Genomic DNA, 21,017 nt, shown 5'->3' with positions numbered 1-21,017 from the left:
ACCCTCCAGATTAAAAACCAGTGGAGATCTTCTTCTTCTTCTTCTTCTTCTTCTTCTTCTTCTTCTTCTTCTTCTTCTTCTTCTTCTTCTTCTTCTTCTTCTTCTTCTATGATTTGGGATATGGAAGTGGGTGGGTGGTGGTCTAAATCTTTTAACACACAGCCAGGGTATAATAATGTACACAAATCAGTGAGTTTGAGCGATGCAACTTGTTTCTTGCAGTTCAAACCTAGGCATGTTAGCTGGATTAATGGAGTTCGCACACCAAGTTGCACAGCTGTCTCACAAACTCAGTCCAGCACAATAGACAGAGACTCTCGCAGAAAAGCAATACATCCACTCTTACAATGGGCAAAAAAACCTCATGGAATAACCTAGATGTGCAGGAAAAAAAACTGCATGCACTTCGCTGCACGAGAGATTGGGGCAAGTTAGTGACACAAACCGTAAATACTCTAGGTACTGTGTGAAATTGAAATACGTTCTTGCCTTGTTTGCCCCATCTCCATATCTCTTCCCCTTCTCTGCTGCCTCCCTCAAGTCCCTTTTTAGATTGCAGGCCACTTGGGGCAGAGACCTGTCACCCTCATTCCCTTTCTAAAGCACTCTGAATGCAGATGGTGCCATATAAATAAATAAATAAATAAATCATAATAAATACAGAGCTGCCGTAAGTCTGTACATTCCCTAAGAACTGCAACACTACAATGCACACTGTTCCATAACATGGAGACAAAGGATGCTGTAACAAAGGCATTCTCCGTATCACAAGACACACGCCAGGCAGTGTCAAAATGCCATTCAGCTTCTCTGTCTCCCAGTGAGAGGGAATTCCAAAAGAAACTTGAATAAATTAATGCATGGAGTGATTGTGTTAATTATACAGCCAATGGGGAAATGGAATGAATAGGCATGTGGGGACGGTGGAATGGATATTTATGGTCTTCCTGGAATAAGACTTGCATCTTTAGTTCTGCACAAGCTGGTCCCCTTCTTTCTAGAATTTTATTTTCCTCTTAGGAAGTGCGCTTGGATGCTTCCACGTGAAGCTTTGTTGTGGAATCATAAATTTCATCAAAATCTCCGCCCATGTTTTGTTTAATCCGTACAGTATTTCCTTTTACCGTGGAAAAACTGGTAAGTAAACATAACCCTGTTATACATCCACAGTCACTGCTGGTGTGTGAAGCTTGTTAGCTCACTTAGGGGTGTGGAGGGTTTGTCAGTGTTGTGGCAATAGGGTTGCCATCTTTCAAAAAGTAAAAACCAGAAGCTTTCTTTATACAAACCCCAAAGTTGCTGAGCTTTTCATAAATTCCCCCCCGGACATCAATATTCCACCTTTGAAATCCCAGTAATGTCCAGGGAAATCTGGACGTATGGCAGCCGTAATTTGTTTATCCTGAATCTTCTACTTTTGGGCTTCATTGAATGAAGGAGAGACAGAGGAGGAAGAGAAGAACAGTTCTCTCGATCGCCTTCCTCTACACTGTGCATAAATTCATACAATTCTGTCATGTCCTCCCTTCATTCAGCTCTTAAACTAGGGGAAGAGCCAAACCATACATTCAAAGTGCATTCAATGCCCATTTGAAACACATGAGTACCCTTAGCAAATCACAGTGCCCAGAATTATTTGAAGGAAGTCATGGCAGGCCTAAGTGGTGATGTTTTGGTGGGTAGGCCCTAACACTGTATTCCCCACTTCTGTTTGCTCCTCACTCAATCACAATCTCGCCATTTTGTTTCTGGTGGCCCAAAAGATCAGAACATGCCCATTTCCACTGATTGCCACATGCTGAAAGCACATTGGAATTTCAGCAACTTACCGTATTTACTCAAAGCCAATGCTCACCTTTTTTGGCCAAATTATGTTGCGAAATTGAAGGTGCGTACAGTGGTACCTCTGGTTACGAACTTAATTCGTTCCGGAGGTCTGTTCTTAACCTGAAACCGTTCTTAATCTGAGGTACCACTTTAGCTAATGGGTCCTCCCGCTGCCACTGCACCGCCACTGCGCGATTTCTGTTCTAATCCTGAGGTAAAATTCTTAACCCGAGGTACTACTTCTGGGTTAGTGGAATCTGCAACCCGAAGTGTTTGCAAGCTGAGGTGTTTGTAACCCGAGGTACCACTGTATTAGATTCACCAGCAAATACTTTTTTGGGTTTCAAGGTTCTGAAAACTGAGGGGCGCATTAGATTCAGTGGCGCATTACACTCGAGTAAACACGGTAGTTTGGAAGAGCAATTGTCTCAACATACGTGGGGATCACCTTGGAGCCTATAATTACAGTACATACATTAGGGCACTTTTTTATCAGGAAATCTTGCACGATACCTTTTAATTAAGATTTCAATTTAGCTAAATATCAGTCTTGCATATCTCTGCATTATTAATTTTTCAAGAATGGAAACTGATAGCCACACAACCCCTCCCCCCCCAAAAGCACAAACCTCCATTATGCCCAGGGCCGGATTTAGGTTTGATGAGGTCCTAAGCTACTGAAGGTAATGGGGTCCTTTATATGTCCAGTTGTCCTTTGTCAACAACAAATTGTCACTGTTTTTTGTGTTGAATATATGCTATATGGTAATTTATGGACCTAGTAGGTATCTAAAGTCATTTGCACATGCAGAATGTAGGCACCCTATATGTAGAAATGAGCAAACCGGTGATATTTTAGGGAGCAGGCTAGCAGGCAGGGCCCATTACTTACATTATAGGAGCCTACACAACACAAAACACTGTTGCTGTATGTAGGTTTTATTTTATTTGCTTTTTATCTTATACTTTGGAAAGGTAAATCCAGTTTTTTCCCCTTTACATTTTTTTGGGGCCCCCAAGAGAGTGGGGCACTAAACTATAGCTTGTTTAGCTTATACAGTGGTATCTCTGGTTACGAACTTAATTCGTTCCGGAGGTCCGTTCTTAACCTGAAACCGTTCTTAACCTGAGGTACCACTTTAGCTAATGGGGCCTCCCGCTGCTGCCGCCGCACCGCCGGCACGTGATTTCTGTTCTCATCCTGAGGTAAAGTTCTTAACCCAAGGTACTACTTCTGGGTTAGCGGAGTCTGCAACTCAAAGTGTTTGTAACCCGAGGTGCTTGTAACCTGAGGTACCACTGTACGTAAATCCTGCACTGATTATGCCCACTGCGAACATAACTAAGGCTAGTAATGTCTGTTGTTGCCCAATTCCCATGATTTTTAAAAATAAAAATGGTGTGCAGAAAAATGGTACAGAGATACCTGTGTGCAAGTCCCAAACAGGAAAAAGTAGTCTAGGGCTGGGAAGTAATGACTGAGGGGTACAGAGCTGGCCTACCCAGGGGGCAAAGTTCGGGTATCGCCTCAGGCGGCAGAATCCATAGGGGCAGCAGATCCCAATGTAGATCTTTATTCCCCCTCCTTGTTCCTGATGTGGATTTTCACTCACCCCTTCTTCCCTATAGCATAAAAGCAGGGCAATCCCCGCCCCAAATGTTTGTGTTACAAAATGATACAGTGGTACCTTGGTTCTCAAAAGCCTTGGTTGTCAAACGCCAAAAACCCGGAAGTAAGTGTTCCATTTTTTGAATTTTTTCGGAAGCCGAACGTCCAATATGGCTGTCGGCTATTGTTTCCGGGTCGTCTGCACTGATCAGAAGCTGCGCCTTGGTTTTCGAACATTTTGGTAGTCAAACAGACTTCCGGAATAGATTAAGTTTGGCGCTTTTGTTTTTGCTATTTAATGTGCGTTTTTGTTTGGGAGGCTTTTTCAATTAATTTGTTTCAGCTACTGATTTTATATATATATATATATATATATATATATATATATATATATATATATATATATCAGTAGCACCTTAGAGACCAACTAAGTTTGTTCTTGGTATAAGCTTTCGTGTGCATGCACACTTCTTTGACTGTGTCAGACCAACACGGCTACCTACCTGATTGATTGATTGTGAGATTGCAGAAATGGATAAAAGCCCCCCATCCAAACAATGACTATCATCAAGGTTTCAGAATTATTATTTTTTTATTTTTCTCTACGATACTGTCTTATGTATTTTATAGTACAGTACATTGATTATTGTTTTCATTTTATGGCTTCATTTTATGGTTACTATCTTGTTAGACAGTAACATTCATGTTAAATTGCTGTTTTAGGGGTTGTTTTTAAAGGTCTGGAACGGATTAATCCATTTTGCATTACTTTCTATGAGAGAGCGCGCCTCGGTTTTGGAACGCTTTGGTTTTGGAACGGACTTCCGGAGTGGATTAAGTTTGAGAACCAAGGTACCACTGTACATGATTTTAGCAGGAAGCTGCAGAACAGGCACCCATTGGAAACGAAGCAATTTGACGGCCCCAAGACTTGTGCACATGCAAAACATATCAAAAGCGGGATCAAGTATTACTGCTCCTTATACTATCATGAGCGCAAATGTCATGGGCCAGAAGTTGGCTCCACCTGCTGAGCAGCAGCCTAAAGGAACAGAAGGCGAAGTGACTCCACCTGCTGCTGATCAGCCTTCTTGCACTGATGAGAACCAGCTAGCTCCAGCTTTCTTAATCAGGGTTTCCAGTCTCAGCCAGTTGCTGAAAACAACATTCATTGTTCCTGGCCAGACCTTGCTGCTTTTTACTTCTCGTGACCTTGGACCCTCAGCTTTCTTGACCCCTGGATTGTCTGACTACATGGATACTCCTGACCTTAGGACAGGACTGGATCTTGTATACGAACTCTGCCTCCGGGCAAGTACCCCCCTGAGACTGGACTGGTTGGCTGACCTCTACCATGGCTGGCAGCACAGAGCTACGACAACAAAGTATCACAAATACACAATAAAATTAAGATCTGGCAGGGCCATAACCTACTCTCCTAATTAAAAGCAGACGGAAATTGAAAACGTCTTCTGGACCTGCTTCAAAGAGAATAGAGAGGGAGTCAATCTTACATCTTGGCCGAGGGATTTCTGCAGATACGGGGCAACCACTGAGAAGGCCCTGTCTTTCAACCCTGCCATCCTAAGAACTTCTTCTGCTGGGGGTCTGCTATGCTGGCCACCTGCTATCGACCCACTGCTAACCAGAGCCCATCCTTTGCTGCTCCTATAGCCGTTGCCAGCTACTAAAACTCTGTTGCATACAAAATAAATACAGTTGACCAATGAGCAAATGGTGTCTGTTGATGGAGGACACGCAACCACAGAATCCTCCCATGTGCTGCGGACCATTTTACCACCTAACCAGAAATCTGGGGGAACGGGTCTATTTCTGCTGCCACCCCTTTCCGGCCCCCAGAATGGACTTTTCAGTCTTTGTTACTTGGACAGATCCAAGTTGCAAACAGGATAGAGACAAGCAGGAAATACCGCAGGGTGTCCTCACCTGGGTTCTAGCCAACCATCTAGAAACTCCTCCAGGAAATGGTAAGGGACCCAAACAGGCCATTTCCATTCCTTCCCTCCTGGTGCCAATTTTCTGCTATTGTTTTCCAACTGACACCCTTAGGTGGCTATTGAATGGGACGCGGGTGGCGCTGTGGTCTAAACCACTGAGCCTCTTGGGCTTGCCGATCAGAAGGTCGGTGGTTTGGATCCCTGTGACGGGGTGAGCTCCCATTGCTCGGTCCCTGCTCCTGTCAACCTAGCAGTTTGAAAGCACACCAGTGCAAGTAGACAAATAGGTATCGCTGCGGTGGGAAGGTAAACAGCGTTTCTGTGCACTCTGGTTTCTGTCACGGTGTTCCGTTGCGCCAGAAGCAGTTTAGTCATGACCCGGAAAGCTGTCTGTGGACAAACGCCGACTCCCTTGGCCTGAAAGCGAGATGAGCACTGCAAACCCCATGTCACCTTTGACTGGACTTAACCATCCAGGGGTTCTTTACCTTTACCTACCTATTGAGCATGCTCAGTTCTTGTTGTAGGTCCCCCTCACTTGTATAAAATGGGATATTGGGTTGTATTTCTGCCAACCTCAGGTTGCGCCTCCAGCATGCAGACACCTCCCTAATTTCTCACTCCTTAGAACGTCCCTATTTTCATCAGAGAAATGTCGGAGGGTATGGAGTTATCCAACCCCCCCCCCAAACCGCCTGAAGGCAATCCTGGATAGGGAAGGTTTTTTAAATGTTTAATGTTTTATTATGTTTCTATATACGTTGGAAGCTGCCCAGAGTGGCTGGGGCAACCTAGTCAGATGGGCAGGATATTAATAGTAAAATTATCATTATGGAATGCGATGTCCCTATTTTCATGGGAGAAATGTCGGAGGGTATGCAACCCCCTCCCAAAGAAAAACAGCCTTATGAGGACTGAGCGTGCTCCCTACTAGACACAGAATGTTGACTGATAGTTGGAAAAGAAAAACAGAAAATGGGGGCTGGAATTGAAGAGCGAGGTGGGGCGTTCTGCTAGAGGACAGCATGGCTGACTAGCTTGTCGCCCTCCTGTCAGGTGAGGTTCACTGCAACGTTTTGTTGGAGGTCCCGCTTTCATTGCACAATGAAGCATGTCGTGGTTTTGCTCGGCAGATAGCAGTTGGGGCCAGGACACCTGTGTGTAAGGACATGTTTGCTCTCTCTGAACATTAAGAGCTGAACTTGCTGAAGGATCTACTGCCCTTGAACGGCTTCTCTCACACAGAGGTGCCTCCGTGTCTGCAGTGGGTTATGGGATTACTTCTGAGAATCCAAAGGTGTTAGAGGAGGTAAGGCTTTTATATCAGTGTTAGAAACTGAGATATGAAAGCTCAGAGCTATATGGCATCTTAGACCTAGGTTATGGGCACAACAACGAAGTGTATATGCGTGCTTTTTTATAACAAGAATACAAAGCTGAAAATGAATAAACTGCAGCTAAAATATTATGTTCATTTTTCACATGGTCTAGTCCTTCCCCTGTCCACCCCTCTAATATCCTTAAGAGGGTCTTTTCTCCGGTCTTCAGAGAGTAGCTGGAAGTGGGGAGGCAGAAAAAGGTCCTCCTTTCCTTCACCTCTGCAGTTTTAATCTGAAATATTAGGTGCAGTACTGCACCTAGACCTTAGAAAACGCTCACGCTAATGAAATTCCCTATCGAAAAATGTGCCTAGAAAAATGGGAGTTTCGAACACAGTTTTATATGTAAAATTGTCAAGGAGCCCCAGGGAATCAGCCCTGACCCAGGGGCTCTTAGCTGCATGGTATACACCTGGGTTGTGGGAGTGGGCAGGGCTGTGGTCTAAACCCCTGAGCCTCTTGTGCTTGTCGATCAGAAGGTCGGCAGTTCGAATCCCTGCGACGGAGTGAGCTGCCTTTGCTCTGTCCCAGCTTCTGCCAACCTAGCAGTTTGAAAGCACACCAGTGCAAGTAGATAAATAGGTACCGCTGCGGCGGGAAGGTAAATGGCGTTTCCGTGCATACTGGTTTCCGTCACGGTGTCCCGTTGCGCCAGAAGCGGTTTAGTCATGCTGGCCACATGACCCGGAAAGCTGTCTGTGGGCAAACGCCGGCTCCCTCGGCCTGAAAGCGAGATGAGCGCCACAAATCCATAGTCGCTTTGACTGGTCTTAACCATCCAGGGGTCCTTTATCTTTTACCTTTATCTATATACCTGGGCTGCTGGCCACCAACAGGGGATAGCGCCCCCTGCTGATCCACCAGAATTCTCCTCAGTGGCCTCCTGTCCAACTAGTGAGGCATCTAAACTTGGATGAGCTGACAGGATCACAGCCTGAGCTGGCAGGGCTTCGTTCAATGAGGGTGTTTATGACAGAGTGTCGGAGAGCAGCCCGGTGCCCGGGAATGTAGATGTGTTTTAAAAATGACTCTGGAGAGAAGTCGGAAGGAATTGCTGTCTGTTGATGAACTGACCGTAATTCCTCTAGCGTTTTCTCTCACACACCGAGTGACGGCTGTGGAATTGGGACTGCACCTTGGGGCAGATTTCAATCAGAATTAGACATATATATATATATTTGGGGGGGTATCGAAGGCAGAGGGCAGGGGACGAAAATATAAACATAATAGAAATAGCTAGGGTTGCCATATTTTGAAGAGCAAAAAAGAGAAGACGCTATGACGACTCTCATTTGAAATACAGTGGTACCTCTGGTTACGTACTTAATTCGTTCTGGAGGTCCGTTCTTAACCTGAAACTGTTCTTAACCTGAAGCACCACTTTAGCTAATGGGGCCTCCCACTGCTGCACAATTTCTGTTCTCATCCTGAAGCAAAGTTCTTAACCCGAGGTACTATTTCTGGGTTAGCGGAGTCTGTAACCTGAAGTGTCCGTAACCTGAAGCGCATGTAACTCGAGGTACCACTGTACCCCTCCTATATGTAGGCTATAGAAGCTGTGATATATTGCTGAGGGGGGCAGGAGAAGAGAAGAGGAAAGTCTTCAGCCACCAGTTATGTCTATTTCTCATCCAGAAAGTATAGCAAGAGACATTTTGGCGATTTTTAAAAAAATCCACCCGGAAGGAAATTTTACCCCTGAAAAAGAGGACATGTCCTGGAAAAAGAGGACATATGGCAACCTTAAAAATAGCTGTTGTTGCCATCATCTCCTGTCAGGCAATTTGGCATATGGAAGAGACAGGGAATCTGGGGCCCTGCAGATGTTGCTGGGCCACAACCCCTGACCATTGACCATGCTGGCTGGGGCTGATGGGACTTGTAGTCTAACAACCTCTGGAGGGCTCCAGGTTCCCCATCCCTGGTTAGGGGCCAGGATGCCTGAACTCCAGCCAAGACCTTGAAAGGGTTCAGTGAGTGAGTTAAGGAAACCAAAGTGCATCTTCTCTCGAGAATTAATTAGAAGCCCAAAGCTGAAGTGGGTTGGAAGGCCACATCTCGGTGGCTGATCTTTAGGAAGAGGTAAGCAAAGCGATTATGGATGGTCCAGAGCTTGCATCTTTAGCTGTGTACACACCATTTAATCCAAAAAGAAAAGAATCCTGGGCATTCTGGTTTAAGGGAGCTGGGGATTGCAGCTCTGTGATGGGGTAAACTAGTTCCCAGGATTCTCTAGGGTGTGTGTGTGCTTTAACTATGATTTAAATGTATGGTATGTACAGAGTCCTCGTTTTTACAAAGGAAGTAAGGCATAGCGTCACAAAACTGGAGGCGGCAATGAGATATAAAAGGGTGGTTCTGGGCAGGCAAGGCAGAGCAAATCTATTCTTTGCAGTCCTGACAGAGAACCGGTAACTATGCAGGCTCCAGTGATTTTCCCCGCTTCTTTTTCCGTACCTCGGTTTCCACAGCTCTGATTTTTTGGTCCACAAAGCAAGGCTGAGGCCCTTTGGGAAGAAGCTCCTAGTACTGCTGAAACATGCCATTATTAACAAGCGCTTTCTGTCCCGTTATTACACACACACACACACAGACAAATTGGGGTGTGTATGTGCATTGAGGGTGTGTGTGTCTTCTTTGTGAATGATCCAAAGGCATTTAGGCACCACCAAATATCAGAAGTGGTGTTCCAGAAGAGTAAATTGATAAAGGCAGTGTTTTAAACCTTATGTATCATTCCATAACATTATCTCTGGTGGCATAAAATTGGTGCACTAAGCCCCAGATGCCGCCTGATATTGCTATTTGTTTGTGACGATGCTGTCCCCATACTGGAACACTTCTAGTGGCTTGTTCCTGATTTTTACTCTACTACACTGTTCCTTATTATTTTTAGTAAGCTTTCTCGTGGACAAAACGCTTGAATGTCCTTCTCCCATGTATCCTCGTAACAACCCTGCAAGCGAATGACTTGCCCAAATAAACATCACCAGGAGGAGGGATTTGATCAAGCTTTGGTTTCCCGTATCCAAACCTATGCCTGTGCCCACTGCACCATGCTGCTCAAGCACATGGAACTAATAGCTCTGATTATGAAAGATACACTACCAAGATTATGACCTAAAATACTAAGAGATGGTGCAGCAGGGTTGCAGTCGGAGCACTAGACTTGGATTCCCAAGAGCTGGGTACTCAGCAATGATGCTCTCCACCCCCGTCGTTCAGCCTCAGACACTAAGGTCCAGTTTTGAGGGCCTTCTGGCAGTTCCCTCACTGCGAGAAGCGAAGTTACAGGGAACCAGGCAGAGGGCCTTTTTGGTGGTGGTGCCTGCCCTGTGGAACACCCTCCCATCAGATGTCAAGGAAATAAACAACTACAGTCATACCTCAGGTTACAGACGCTTCAGGTTGTGTTTTTTCGGGTTGCAGACCACTGAAACCCGGAAGTACCAGAACAGGTTACTTCCAGGTTTTGGCGGTAGCGCATGGGCAGAAGCGTTAAATTGCGCTTTGCGCATATGCAGAAGCGCCAAATCACAACCCGTGCATGAGTAGACGCGGGTTGCGAACGCTGCGGGTTGCGAATGTGCATCCTGCATGCATCATGTTTGCAACCCGAGCGTCCACTGTACCTGACTTTTAAAAGACATCTGAAGGCAGCCCTGTTTAGGGAAGTTTTTATTGTTCGATGTTTTATTGCATTTTTAATATTCTGTTGGGAGCCGCCCAGAGTGACTGGGGAAACCCAGCCAGATGGGTGGGGTACAAATAATAAATTATTATTGTTATTATATTATTATACTCCCTGGGTGACCTTGTTCATGTCCTGTCTCACACGTGGCAGATGTGAGGATAACATGCGGTGGGTGGGTGAGGAATCCCATCTGAATGCCATCCTGAGCTTACGAGTGAAAGAGTGGGATACAGGGGTTTGGGGGGTGGTGGACAGAATTGCCAGCTTTTCACACCCTATTTCTGACAGGTGTCTCTGCCTTCAAGACCACTCATCCAAAAAAAAGGCAGAACAGATCAAGCTTTCCCCGGTAGTCTTTGCTTCGCATGTTCCATCACAGCAGAGCTTTCCAAACTTTTCATGTTGGTGACACATTCTTAAGGCACGCATCATTTCATGCGGCCCGGTAATTCAGTTTTACTAGCAAACCGGAGGTTAAACTAACCACTTTCCAGCCCCGGAAGGAGGGTTCGCATGACACATCGACACACTGCAGCCGACACACTAACGTGTCGCGACACACGGCTTGGAAAGCTCTGCGTTGCGGTGTTAAAACATTCCAAACGGCACAGAAGCTTGTGGGGCAACCGTACTTATATATTTCCCTGCTTGTTTGTGAGTTCTTAAACAGCAGTGCCTTTGAGGTGTAAGAACAGTCTTCATGGCTTCTTAAAGACATCTCCTTGTACAATTTTATTTTTGCACTTTTCTTTAAAAATAAATCCTAGTTGCCAAGTGATTATTGAATCATAGCAAACTCTTCTGTGTTTACCCACACGATTGACACAGCTGGGCGAGCCCCTGACACCCACTCTCCAATTCTATGATTCTATGACACCCATGGGGACGCGGGTGGCGCTGTGGATTAAACCACTGAGCCTAGGACTTGCCGATCAGAAGGTCGGCGGTTCGAATCCCCGTGACGAGGTGAGCTCCCGTTGCTCGGTCCCTGCTCCTGCCAACCTAGCAGTTTGAAAGCACGTCATGTGCAAGTAGATAAATAGGTACCGCTCTGGCGGGAAGGTAAACGCCGTTTCCGTGTGCTGCTCTGGTTCGCCAGAAGCGGCTTAGTCATGCTGGCCACATGACCCAGAAGCTGTCTGCGGACAAATGCCGGCTCCCTCGGCCTATAGAGCGAGATGAGCGGGCAACCCCAGAGCCGGTCACGACTGGACCTAATGGTCAGGGTTCCCCTTTACCCTTTATGACACCCATGACCCAGGCAGGGGACCTCCTCTGAAGGGCCCGTGGGTGGGTGATTCTCTCCCCAGCCTGTTTAGTTTCCGTCTTCCCCCTCCGCTTGCCAATTAGTTCTGTCAGTGTGGATGCCTGCCAATTGCCATGGGTGGGGATCTCAGAGAACTTTGCTGAGACAAGAAGGGTGTCTCAACCCTGGCCCCCCCCGTGCAAGCTTTCTGTGACTCTGGAAGGGAAATATGTTTCATTTGCTTAACTCGGAACAACAAAATCTCCCTTGGAAGATTGCATAGAATTATGGCATTGGAAAGAAGATCCAGGGGTTTTATATGAGCCTCTATCTGTCCTTGGAGCCAAGTGAAAGAAGACAGTTCGTCGAGGCATATGCAGAGAGCTCAGACTTGTCTCCCCTCCGACCCACACATTGTGAAGTAGGAGTGAATATTTGCAGGGCAGAGGTTATAATTTCCAGGCAGGTTTGAGCCTTACCTCTGCCCTGATTATTTAAGATTTAAACCACTCCTGACGTCGCCTAATGCCTGCTAAATTCTATGCACTTGAGCCATTCTGGAAGTGTTATGTGTAGACTCTGTAAGCGAGTCTTGGCAAAAAGAGTGGAGGGGGGAGCCTAAAAACACACACACAAAGCTCAGGGAAGGATAGGAGCCAAGAACATGTCCCCCCGGTGTGGGATTTGGGACTGACTAAGTGATGGATATTGAGAGCGACTGGCCAGGAAAGGCAACAACCAGTTTGATCTACTTGGGAACGCTCCAGGGTCTTACCGCTGTCCTGTGTCTCCCAGATCAAACAGTTTCAAGAAGGAATAGCAGCCTGGCCCTTTCCAAAATGCTGCATGTGTTTGTTTGTGTGTGTGTGTGTTTTATTTTTTTACGCCCTGCCAAAGGCATGAGAATTCCAAATCCTATGCTGCCCCAAAGTCTACTGGTCTCATTTCTGTGCCTCTTATCTCCTAGGGAGCTCCTTTTGGACGTTAGTGTATAGTCCAATGGTTAGTGGGTCCAACTAAGGCCTGGGAGCGCAGGGTTCGAATCTCCACCTGGCCATGAAGCTCACTGGCCCACCTTGGGCCAGTCAATGCCTCTCAGCCTAACCTATCTCACAAGGTTGGATGTGGGGATTAAAAGAGGGGCAGAACTTTGAGCTCCTTGGAGAAAAAGATGAGACATAAAAGCAGTCTATGTATGTATGTTTGTACTGAGGAAGAATGAAATGGGCAGTGAGAGTTAGAGGGGCGTGCTGAAAAAATGCTAGTGTTCAATAACTGCATTATTATTTTTAATAGCTAAGATGAAAAAGGTAAGAAAAAGGTAAAGGACCCCTGGATGGTTACGTCCAGTCAAAGGCGACTATGGGATGTGGCGCTCATCTTGCTTTCAGGCTGAGGGAGCTGGCGTTTGTCCACAGACAGCTTTACCAGGTCATGTGGCCAGCATGACTAAACTGCTTCTGGCGCAACGGGACACCGTGACGGAAACCAGAGTGCACGGAAACGCCATTTACCTTCCTGCTGCAGTGGTACCTATTTATCTACTTGCACAGGTGTGCTTTTGAATTACGAGGTTGGCAGGAGCTGGGACAGAGCAACAGGAGCTCACCCCGTCGCAAGGATTCGAACCGCCAACCTTCCGATCAGCAAGCCTAAGAGGCTCAGTGGTTTAGACCACAGCGCCACCCATGTCCCTAGCTAACATGAACACGACGCCAGGCCACTGGTCCATGTAGCTCAGTATTTTCCTCAATGGCTGGCAGTTCTCAGGTTCTGCTTACGGGCTTCCTCTACACATCTGATTGGCCACTTTGAGAACAGGATGCTGGACTTGATGGGCCGCTGGTCTGATCCAGAAGGTTCTTTTTAGTAGATCTCCAGGGTTTCAGACAGGAATCCCCAGCCCACTCCCTGCCACTTCTGCCACAAGCCATTCCTGGGGATGCCAGGGATAGAACCTTCTGCAGGCAAAGCCGGCACTCTTGTACAAATCCCCCATTAATTTCTGGTGAGAACCCAGGATAGGGCCCCAGCTTGCCTAGGTGCCATGCCGTTCCCTCTAGTCTTTGAAACCTTGGCCCCCTTGCTCCAGATATTAGTAATAATAATAATAATTATTATTATTTATACCCCGCCCATGTGGCTGGGTTTCCCCAGCAACTTCCAGAATATTAAAACATGATAAAACATCAAACATTAAAGGTAAAGGGACCCCTGACCATTAGGTCCAGTCGTGGCCGACTCTGGGGTTGCGGCGCTCATCTCGCTTTATTGGCCGAGGGAGCTGGCGTACAGCTTCTGGGTCATGTGGCCAGCATGACTAAGCTGCTTCTGGCGAACCAGAGCAGTGCACAGAAACACCCTTTACCTTCCCACCGGAGTGATACCTATTTATCTACTTGCACTTTGACGTGCTTTCGAACTGCTAGGTTGGCAGGAGCAGGGACCGAGCAACGGGAGCTCACCCCGTCCGGGGATTCAATCCGCCAACCTTCTGATCGGCAAGTCTTAGGCTCTGTGGTTTAAAACAGGGCTGCCTTCAGATGTCTTCTAAAAGTCTAATAGTTGTTTATTTCCTTGACATTTAATGGGAGGGTGTTCCACAGGGCGGGCGCCACTACCGAGAAGGCCTGGTTTCTTGGAACAGCAGGGAGAAAAAGCACAATGTTGTGCCTATGTTCAAAAGCAGGTTTTTGTGTATGTGACATTTTTGTATTTATAAGCTATTACAGGCTCAAGCTGCAACAAACGTTTGGGGACTGAATTAAAGCAAACCCTTCTTGGCGTTTAAGCCCTAGTTGGCTTTGAGCTACGAGTGGGATAGACTGCCACTGAACTTGGAGAGCCACACAAGGAAAAGGGCCGATTGAATGTGGTTTGGCTTGGCACCTGCGCAAGAACGTTTTGAGTCAGGGGGGGCCAATGTGGTGCCCTGTATATGGCGCTGGGTTCCAGCTCCCATCCTCCCCGACGAACCGTTATCATGCCTGGGGCTGATGGGAGATGGAGTCTAAGAACATTTGAAGAGAGCGGTTTGTTGGCCACCCGTCTTTCAGACGGTCAGGTCTCAGATGCCCAGGGTCTTGTTGCATCTCTCCAGATTACAGCAGTGTAGCCCCCTCCCCGCTCGTGCCTACGTTGCTGCTAGATTTATTGCCACAGTTATACATAAATCTTACAGTGATTTTTCTATTTTAATACCCTGGCTTTTTTATTTTTTTTAAAAAAGCTACATAAATTTTAGAAAAGAGTAGGAGGAAGGATAGCGACGGGGAAGAAAAAAAGGCTGTTTTATTAGTCTGGGATCAGAGGTAAAGACAGGGGTATCGCTCGCCCCTGATCTCAATTGACAGGAGGCATTTTGGTATTAAAACTCAAATAAAAAAAAGAGAGGTCCTTGCTGACAAATTGACTGCAAACAGGTCTCCAGGGACGAATTGACTGAACCAATATTACCAGTTGCCATGTCAGTTTCCATCCTCCCCGCTATTTATTATTTAATAAACAGGCAATTGTTCCTCTTCACCAAGCACAAATTGTGAAGGTGTCGAAATCTATTTAAAATCTCCCTGGAAAAAAACCACGTATTAACCCTACCATCTCAGCGTTCATTTTCTTATTACAGGGTGTTGGTTTTTTGTGATTTTAAGGAGGGAAAATCTTTATTCTAAGCTGGTGGGAGGGAAGAAGGGAGGGGGTATAAAAAAGCCCATGAAGCATAAATCATGCTCAGCATTACTTAGGTCTTTAGATGTTTTCTTGTATCACTTGTGGGTGAGGCGGAGGTGGAGATTTGCCTTGATGTAAATTGGCATTCAGATCAATAGAGCCATGCCATTATAAATTTTTCCCCCCTCACACCAATCAGGGAAAAAACTCCAAATTTATCCTTAGTGGCACTTTGGATATCCAAATATTGCTAGAAATTAATTGATTTTTTTATTTTTATTATTTTTGCAAGGGAGACAGAACTGTGATATTAATGTTGAAATTATCGAAGGCCTGGGTGAAATTGACTGTGCTCTGCATTTTTTTAAAAAAAGAAGTGACTGAAATCAATGAACAGGCTGAGGGGGCGATTGGCACTCTCCCTAATATATTTCTGCAGGGAGGAAAGTGGGGTGAGATTAATTCGGCTGCAGAATCTCCCCACCCCACCCGCCAAAACTAAAAATAGATCATTTCAATCACTTCTATGAGGAAACTGTCAAATACATGTTATAGTTGGAAAGTATGTTTTAGTTTAGAAAAGCAACGGAATATGAAACGGTCAGCGCTGGGCTTTCTTAAAAGTGTGGAGACAACAAACTCCTAGTAGGCGCATGGACAACAGCCTAGCTCCCTGGCACTGGGGCCAATTCTGACTTGCGCTTTGAGATGCCCTGAGGCTACTCTATACATTACAGCAGTGGTTAGGGTGCTGTGGCACCCTGGGGTGCCTTGAACGATGGTCAGGGGTGCCACAGGAAACACCATCCTCTGTCCCTCTTTCCTTCTCTCCCTCCTCTGATGCCCTCTTGCATCGCTGCCTCCCAAAGGCTTGCACAACTGTTTGTTGCAGCAGCAGCCCTGGCTACAAGCTCCTTGGGTGAATGGTGCCTCTGGGGCTGGCCAGGGGGTGCTTCCCAGGCCCCTGTGGGGCAGTGTGAGGAGGCACTTCTCTTTGGGGCAGCTCAGAGACCAGGGGCAGCAGCTGTAACTGTCCAGAGGACTCCCAAGGAGAAGGGAGAGGAGGCTGAGGGAACACTTCACAAAAGAGGGTGTTCAAAAAGCGGTGGGGGGCTGCCGGCTCTGCAGGCAAGGGGTGGCATATAACTGGGCTCCCGAGCCCCACAGGGGTGCCGCAGAAATAAGTTAGTTGCTTCAAGGGAGCCGCGGACCCCCAAAAGGTTGAAAACCTCTGTAGTACAGGTTAAGTGTGTGTGTTCACTGTCTGGTTCAAAGCAACTATGTTTGCCTCACGGGTGTGTGTGTGTGTGATGTTTGCTGCTCCAGAGTCACACTGTCTATACTCCTAACCCATAATGTGTGAAACAGCCCCCCCCTTCTGATGTGGATTTATTTATTTATTTAAAAAAACAATGTGCAGGGCAGTAAAAACAGACGCTTGCTGAGTTTGGCTGGTCCAGAATTTTGAACAGCAGAGTTATATATCTGGCGATTCAAGGATCTTTTGCCGACGTAAAACTCTCACTCTCTCTGTGTGTACATGCAATATTGGCGTGTGCATTCACATTTAACGCTAGTGTCTCCTATACCCTTTTTTGTTTTTTTGCTTGAACTCGGCTAGCATATGTAAATACGCCTATTGATTCTGTGGAGATGACAGATTCCCTTCTCCTGAGAGGTTGCTTTCATTAGTTCAGGGATGTGGGGGCTTGCTGAAGGAGAACGGGGATGTGTTTAAAAAATTCAGATCAATTGCTTGTTTATCTTCAATAAATGGAAAGCATTGAAAATGAGACTCGAGTGTAACTTCTCCCGTTTAATAATGTGGTGTCTGTCCTAGTTGCGGAGTTGTGTGTGTGTGTGTTTACTTTTAATTTTTTTGGGGGGGAGGAAGTCCTCTCCTGGCAGATGGCTTCTAGATCTTGCCTTTCGGACTCACGAAAGCTCATTCAGTAAACAGATGCACACACCCCTTTAAAAACAACCAAATAAGATGTGCTTCTTGAAAACTTTGCACCTGCCTGCAGCTTCGGATTGCTAATAAATATAAAGATGTGGCAGAGGTCATGGAAGTGAGTTTATTGAAATCTAGCTGAAGAAGAAAGAGGAAAGGGACTTTTGATGGACAGAAAGACATATAGATGAAGGGAAATGAACTTGAAGTCCTTTAACATGTGAGAAGATATTGAAGTGTTATTGGACTGCATTTGGGATGGAGTTGGTTTATTTAAAAAATAAGTAGCTCTGCTTCTCTTTCAGATTCATATAACCCCATGGCGTAACAAAATGCTCTCTTTTCATCTGAACATCTTACATGCAATTCATGTAAAAGCAAATCATTATGTTCACAAGGACGTGTAACTGGAATGAAACTGTTACCAAGTTTTGTTTTAATAATTTATAGTTATGAGTACAGGAAAATGTGCATGTAGAAGGGATTTGCAAGTATATATATGTAATATGCAGATAACTGGTATAGAAAAGTGTTAATTGTTGTATGTTATTCACTGCTAAAAGTGAAATTGAAGCTAGATTGTGAGTCACAATTCTGTATGTATAGGATAAAATAGAACACACACTCCCTGCAACAATTCTACATAACTGAATAAATCTTAATTGTAAAGCACAAAATTGATGTATATGATCATAATCAATTAGTATTTAATATGCTTATATGTGTTTTGTAATTTATGTAGGTTAGGTAATAAAATAATTAGTGTTTAGTAATACATATTGGGTACAATTTACGCTATGTTCACACTTCCATGTATATATCATCTTTTAAGTAGCTGAGATAGACAAACACATATTTCCCCATATTTCTTAATAGAGATGCACAGTGGGCATTTTTTAAAGCTATTTAAATATCCATGCAGTTATTCTATATATCTTGTTTGACATACAATTTATAGATGTAGGCACACAACTTTACCAAATGTGTGTGTATGTATAAAATAAGCAATTTCTATAACATTCCATAAACCGGAAGATTATCTTACATCTATTGACTGTCTTACAGACTAATAAGGTCCATTCACACAATTTTCAAGCATTCAATAGGCTCCAATTTCTCTCTGATCAATGCAAATCCTATTAAACTTCACTAACTAGATGCACCGTATTTAGGAGAATGCATGTTTGTCTGTGCACTGGATGTGATGTTTGTTGCACAAAGTTTAGATTTCACGATTCTGTGTAAGCTGGCAGGAAATATTCGTTTAGTTATGGCATTTTAAAGTCGTTTCACACTGAATCAATGTAAGCAGCATTTCTAAAAAGAAAGTAGAACCCTGCCCCATATATGTGTATAAAGAAAATGTGGAAATCCACTCTTTTCCTTTAAGTTTGCTCCAATCCTTTATGAAATGAGAACATCTTCTCATTTTGGAATAATGAATAAAATTGCTTTCTGCACAGTGTACTGCTTTATATTTTATCATATATTAAACCCTCCCTTCAAATTTTTTAAAAAAGCTAAGCACCCCAAAGCATGGAGAGAGGAGAAAAGAGGAAGCAGGTTTGACCCAAAAACAGCTTCCAATTTAAGGTAATTTTTAAAGTCAATAGAGAGTTATGCTGGATTGTAAATCCGAATATTGTAGCGTTTTGTGTGGTGTTGTTTGTGGGAAAAGGGACGTCAAGGGAAGCTCAATGGGATTATGTGTCGGATATTCATTTGTTAAGCCTCCCCCCCCCAAACTCTTAATATAAATGCCTATTTATAAAGACAGGGTTATTTTCAGTACTCTGTAGCTCCTCCGATTAATAAGACGTGTAGAGCTTTGTAAGAGCAATATGCTTGTGTTGTTTAATTAATAGAAAGCCTGCCTGGGAAGAAGTAAACACACATCATTTGCAGGAAAGTAATTTCTTACTAAAAAGTACTCTGGAGTTAAGAAGAATTATCACATACACACCCCTGCTAACTTTGGGGTCAGGCCGGGTGGGATGTTCTCCTGATCTTTGTGACAAATCCCTTATCTGAACCCCATAACTGAAACGCGCTGTGTTTGGAGTCTACGGCGAGGTTTCCGCGCATGAAGTAAATGCAGGCTTTGACTACATAGCAGATGGTACCTGATCAAGGAGCAAAAGCCACAGGGCAAAAGAACTTTTAAAAGGTGAGTGGGTGGAGTCGGTGTGAAAGATTGGGAGGAGCTAATGAGAGTGGGTGTGGTTAGCACTTGGCCTGGGAGGGGCCAGGTGTGGGAGCAGGTAGCATTGGGAGTGGGCAAGTAGGTGTATTTGGCATGAGGAGAAGGACGCACAAATCAGAGGGGCTACAGGTGAAGTGGAACTGGGATGCTGAGGCTATTGATGGAGTGTCATGGGAGGATGCAATAGGCTTTGTTTGTAGGCACAGCAGGGAGAGTCAGAGAGCATGGCACACAGAGAGTGGTAAGCAAGACAGAGGGGGCACAGAGTATGACCCAGGAAGGAAAAGTTCATAGGGTTAGAGCGTCACCTTACCTGCCCGTTCTTCATCAGGTCTGCCCACATGCTGGTGCCGTCCCCGCCCCGCATCAGGACATGGTAGGTGAAGAAATAGATGCCGGGCAGAGGGCAGGTGAACTTGCCACTTGACGGCTCGTAGTAGTTCCCCACATTGGTCACCACGTCATCGAAGCGCAAGATCTCGTACCCTTCGTGCGGCTTCCGCAGTCCTGCATAAAAGGCAATCTTAGGGCTGTAGAAAGATGGGATATATCCCCCAGGCCCTGGGCCGGGTGGGCCTGGAGGGCCAGGCCTCCCTGGCTCCCCGGCTGGACCTCTGGGCCCAGGTGGCCCTGGAGGGCCCGGCGGCCCACGAATCCCCGACTTGCCCTTCCTCCCTGGGTCTCCTTTCCCTCCGGCCACATGTGGAGGCGGCGAGATGACGGCCAACTCCTGGCTTGCCTCTGCCGAAGCCGCCCCATGGGTTTGGGGCGTGTAGGGGTCGCAGACCATGCGGCAGCTGCCCAACATCTCGTAGTGCGAGGTGGTCTTGGAGCTGTGGACCAGCAAAGGGATGGCCACCAGGAGGACTAGCACCATGGCCACCCCGATGGCGGCCCCGATGACCCTTTTCTTGCGGCTCAGCCTGGAGGCGGCCAGGGTTAAGAAGTCGTCTTCGCTTTTGGAGGTAATGGTGGAAGTTTCTCTGGAGTCGAGAACCACCCGGACGGAAGTCCCCACTTTAGTGTCCTTGGAGTGAGGAAGGGGAGGAGGACGGCGGTGCTCCACTTCGACGGCCTCCCTTTCCAAAAGGGGCACTTGTTGACTGGCAAGGCAAACCCACGTTGCTCGGCTGCGCTGCTTTCCTTCTTGTCTCTTCCCTCCACGAGAGACTTGCTTCCGTTTACAGTAGACTCTTTGGCTCAATCACACTTCATTGGGAACGGCGGCGGCGGCAGCAGCAGGAGGAGATGCTTTAGGGATGGAGATGGCTAGGGGAAAACAAGTGTGTTTGTGAGTGAGTGTGTGAGTGTGTGCATGCATGAATATGTATGTATATATATTTGCCTTCTTTTCTCTTCTCCACTTGAGAACTCAGCTGGTGACCGGGTAGCAGCTCCAGGCTCCTGGTGCCAGATCATATGGCCATCAACGGGAAAACCAGAGGGAGAGAGAGAAAAAGAGAGAGAGAGAGGGAGGT

General features: G+C 46.0%; 1 protein-coding gene across 1 annotated transcript in view; it reads right to left on the bottom strand.

Moving 5' to 3' along the window:
* The window catches only part of C1QL4 (complement C1q like 4), a 35,308-nt gene extending 14,572 nt beyond the window's left edge, over positions 1–20,736 (bottom strand). Inside the window, exon 1 of the mRNA XM_053375230.1 lies at positions 19,853–20,736. Coding sequence (XP_053231205.1) covers positions 19,853–20,416 — 564 coding nt within the window. The 5' untranslated portion in view covers positions 20,417–20,736. The remainder of the gene's footprint in view (positions 1–19,852) is intronic.
* Positions 20,737–21,017: the final 281 nt, after the last annotated feature.

This window comes from Podarcis raffonei, chromosome 2, assembly GCF_027172205.1.
Source record: "Podarcis raffonei isolate rPodRaf1 chromosome 2, rPodRaf1.pri, whole genome shotgun sequence".
Lineage (NCBI taxonomy): Eukaryota > Metazoa > Chordata > Lepidosauria > Squamata > Lacertidae > Podarcis > Podarcis raffonei.
Note: the sequence above shows the minus strand (reverse complement) of the source record. Positions and strands in the feature narration are given on the sequence as shown.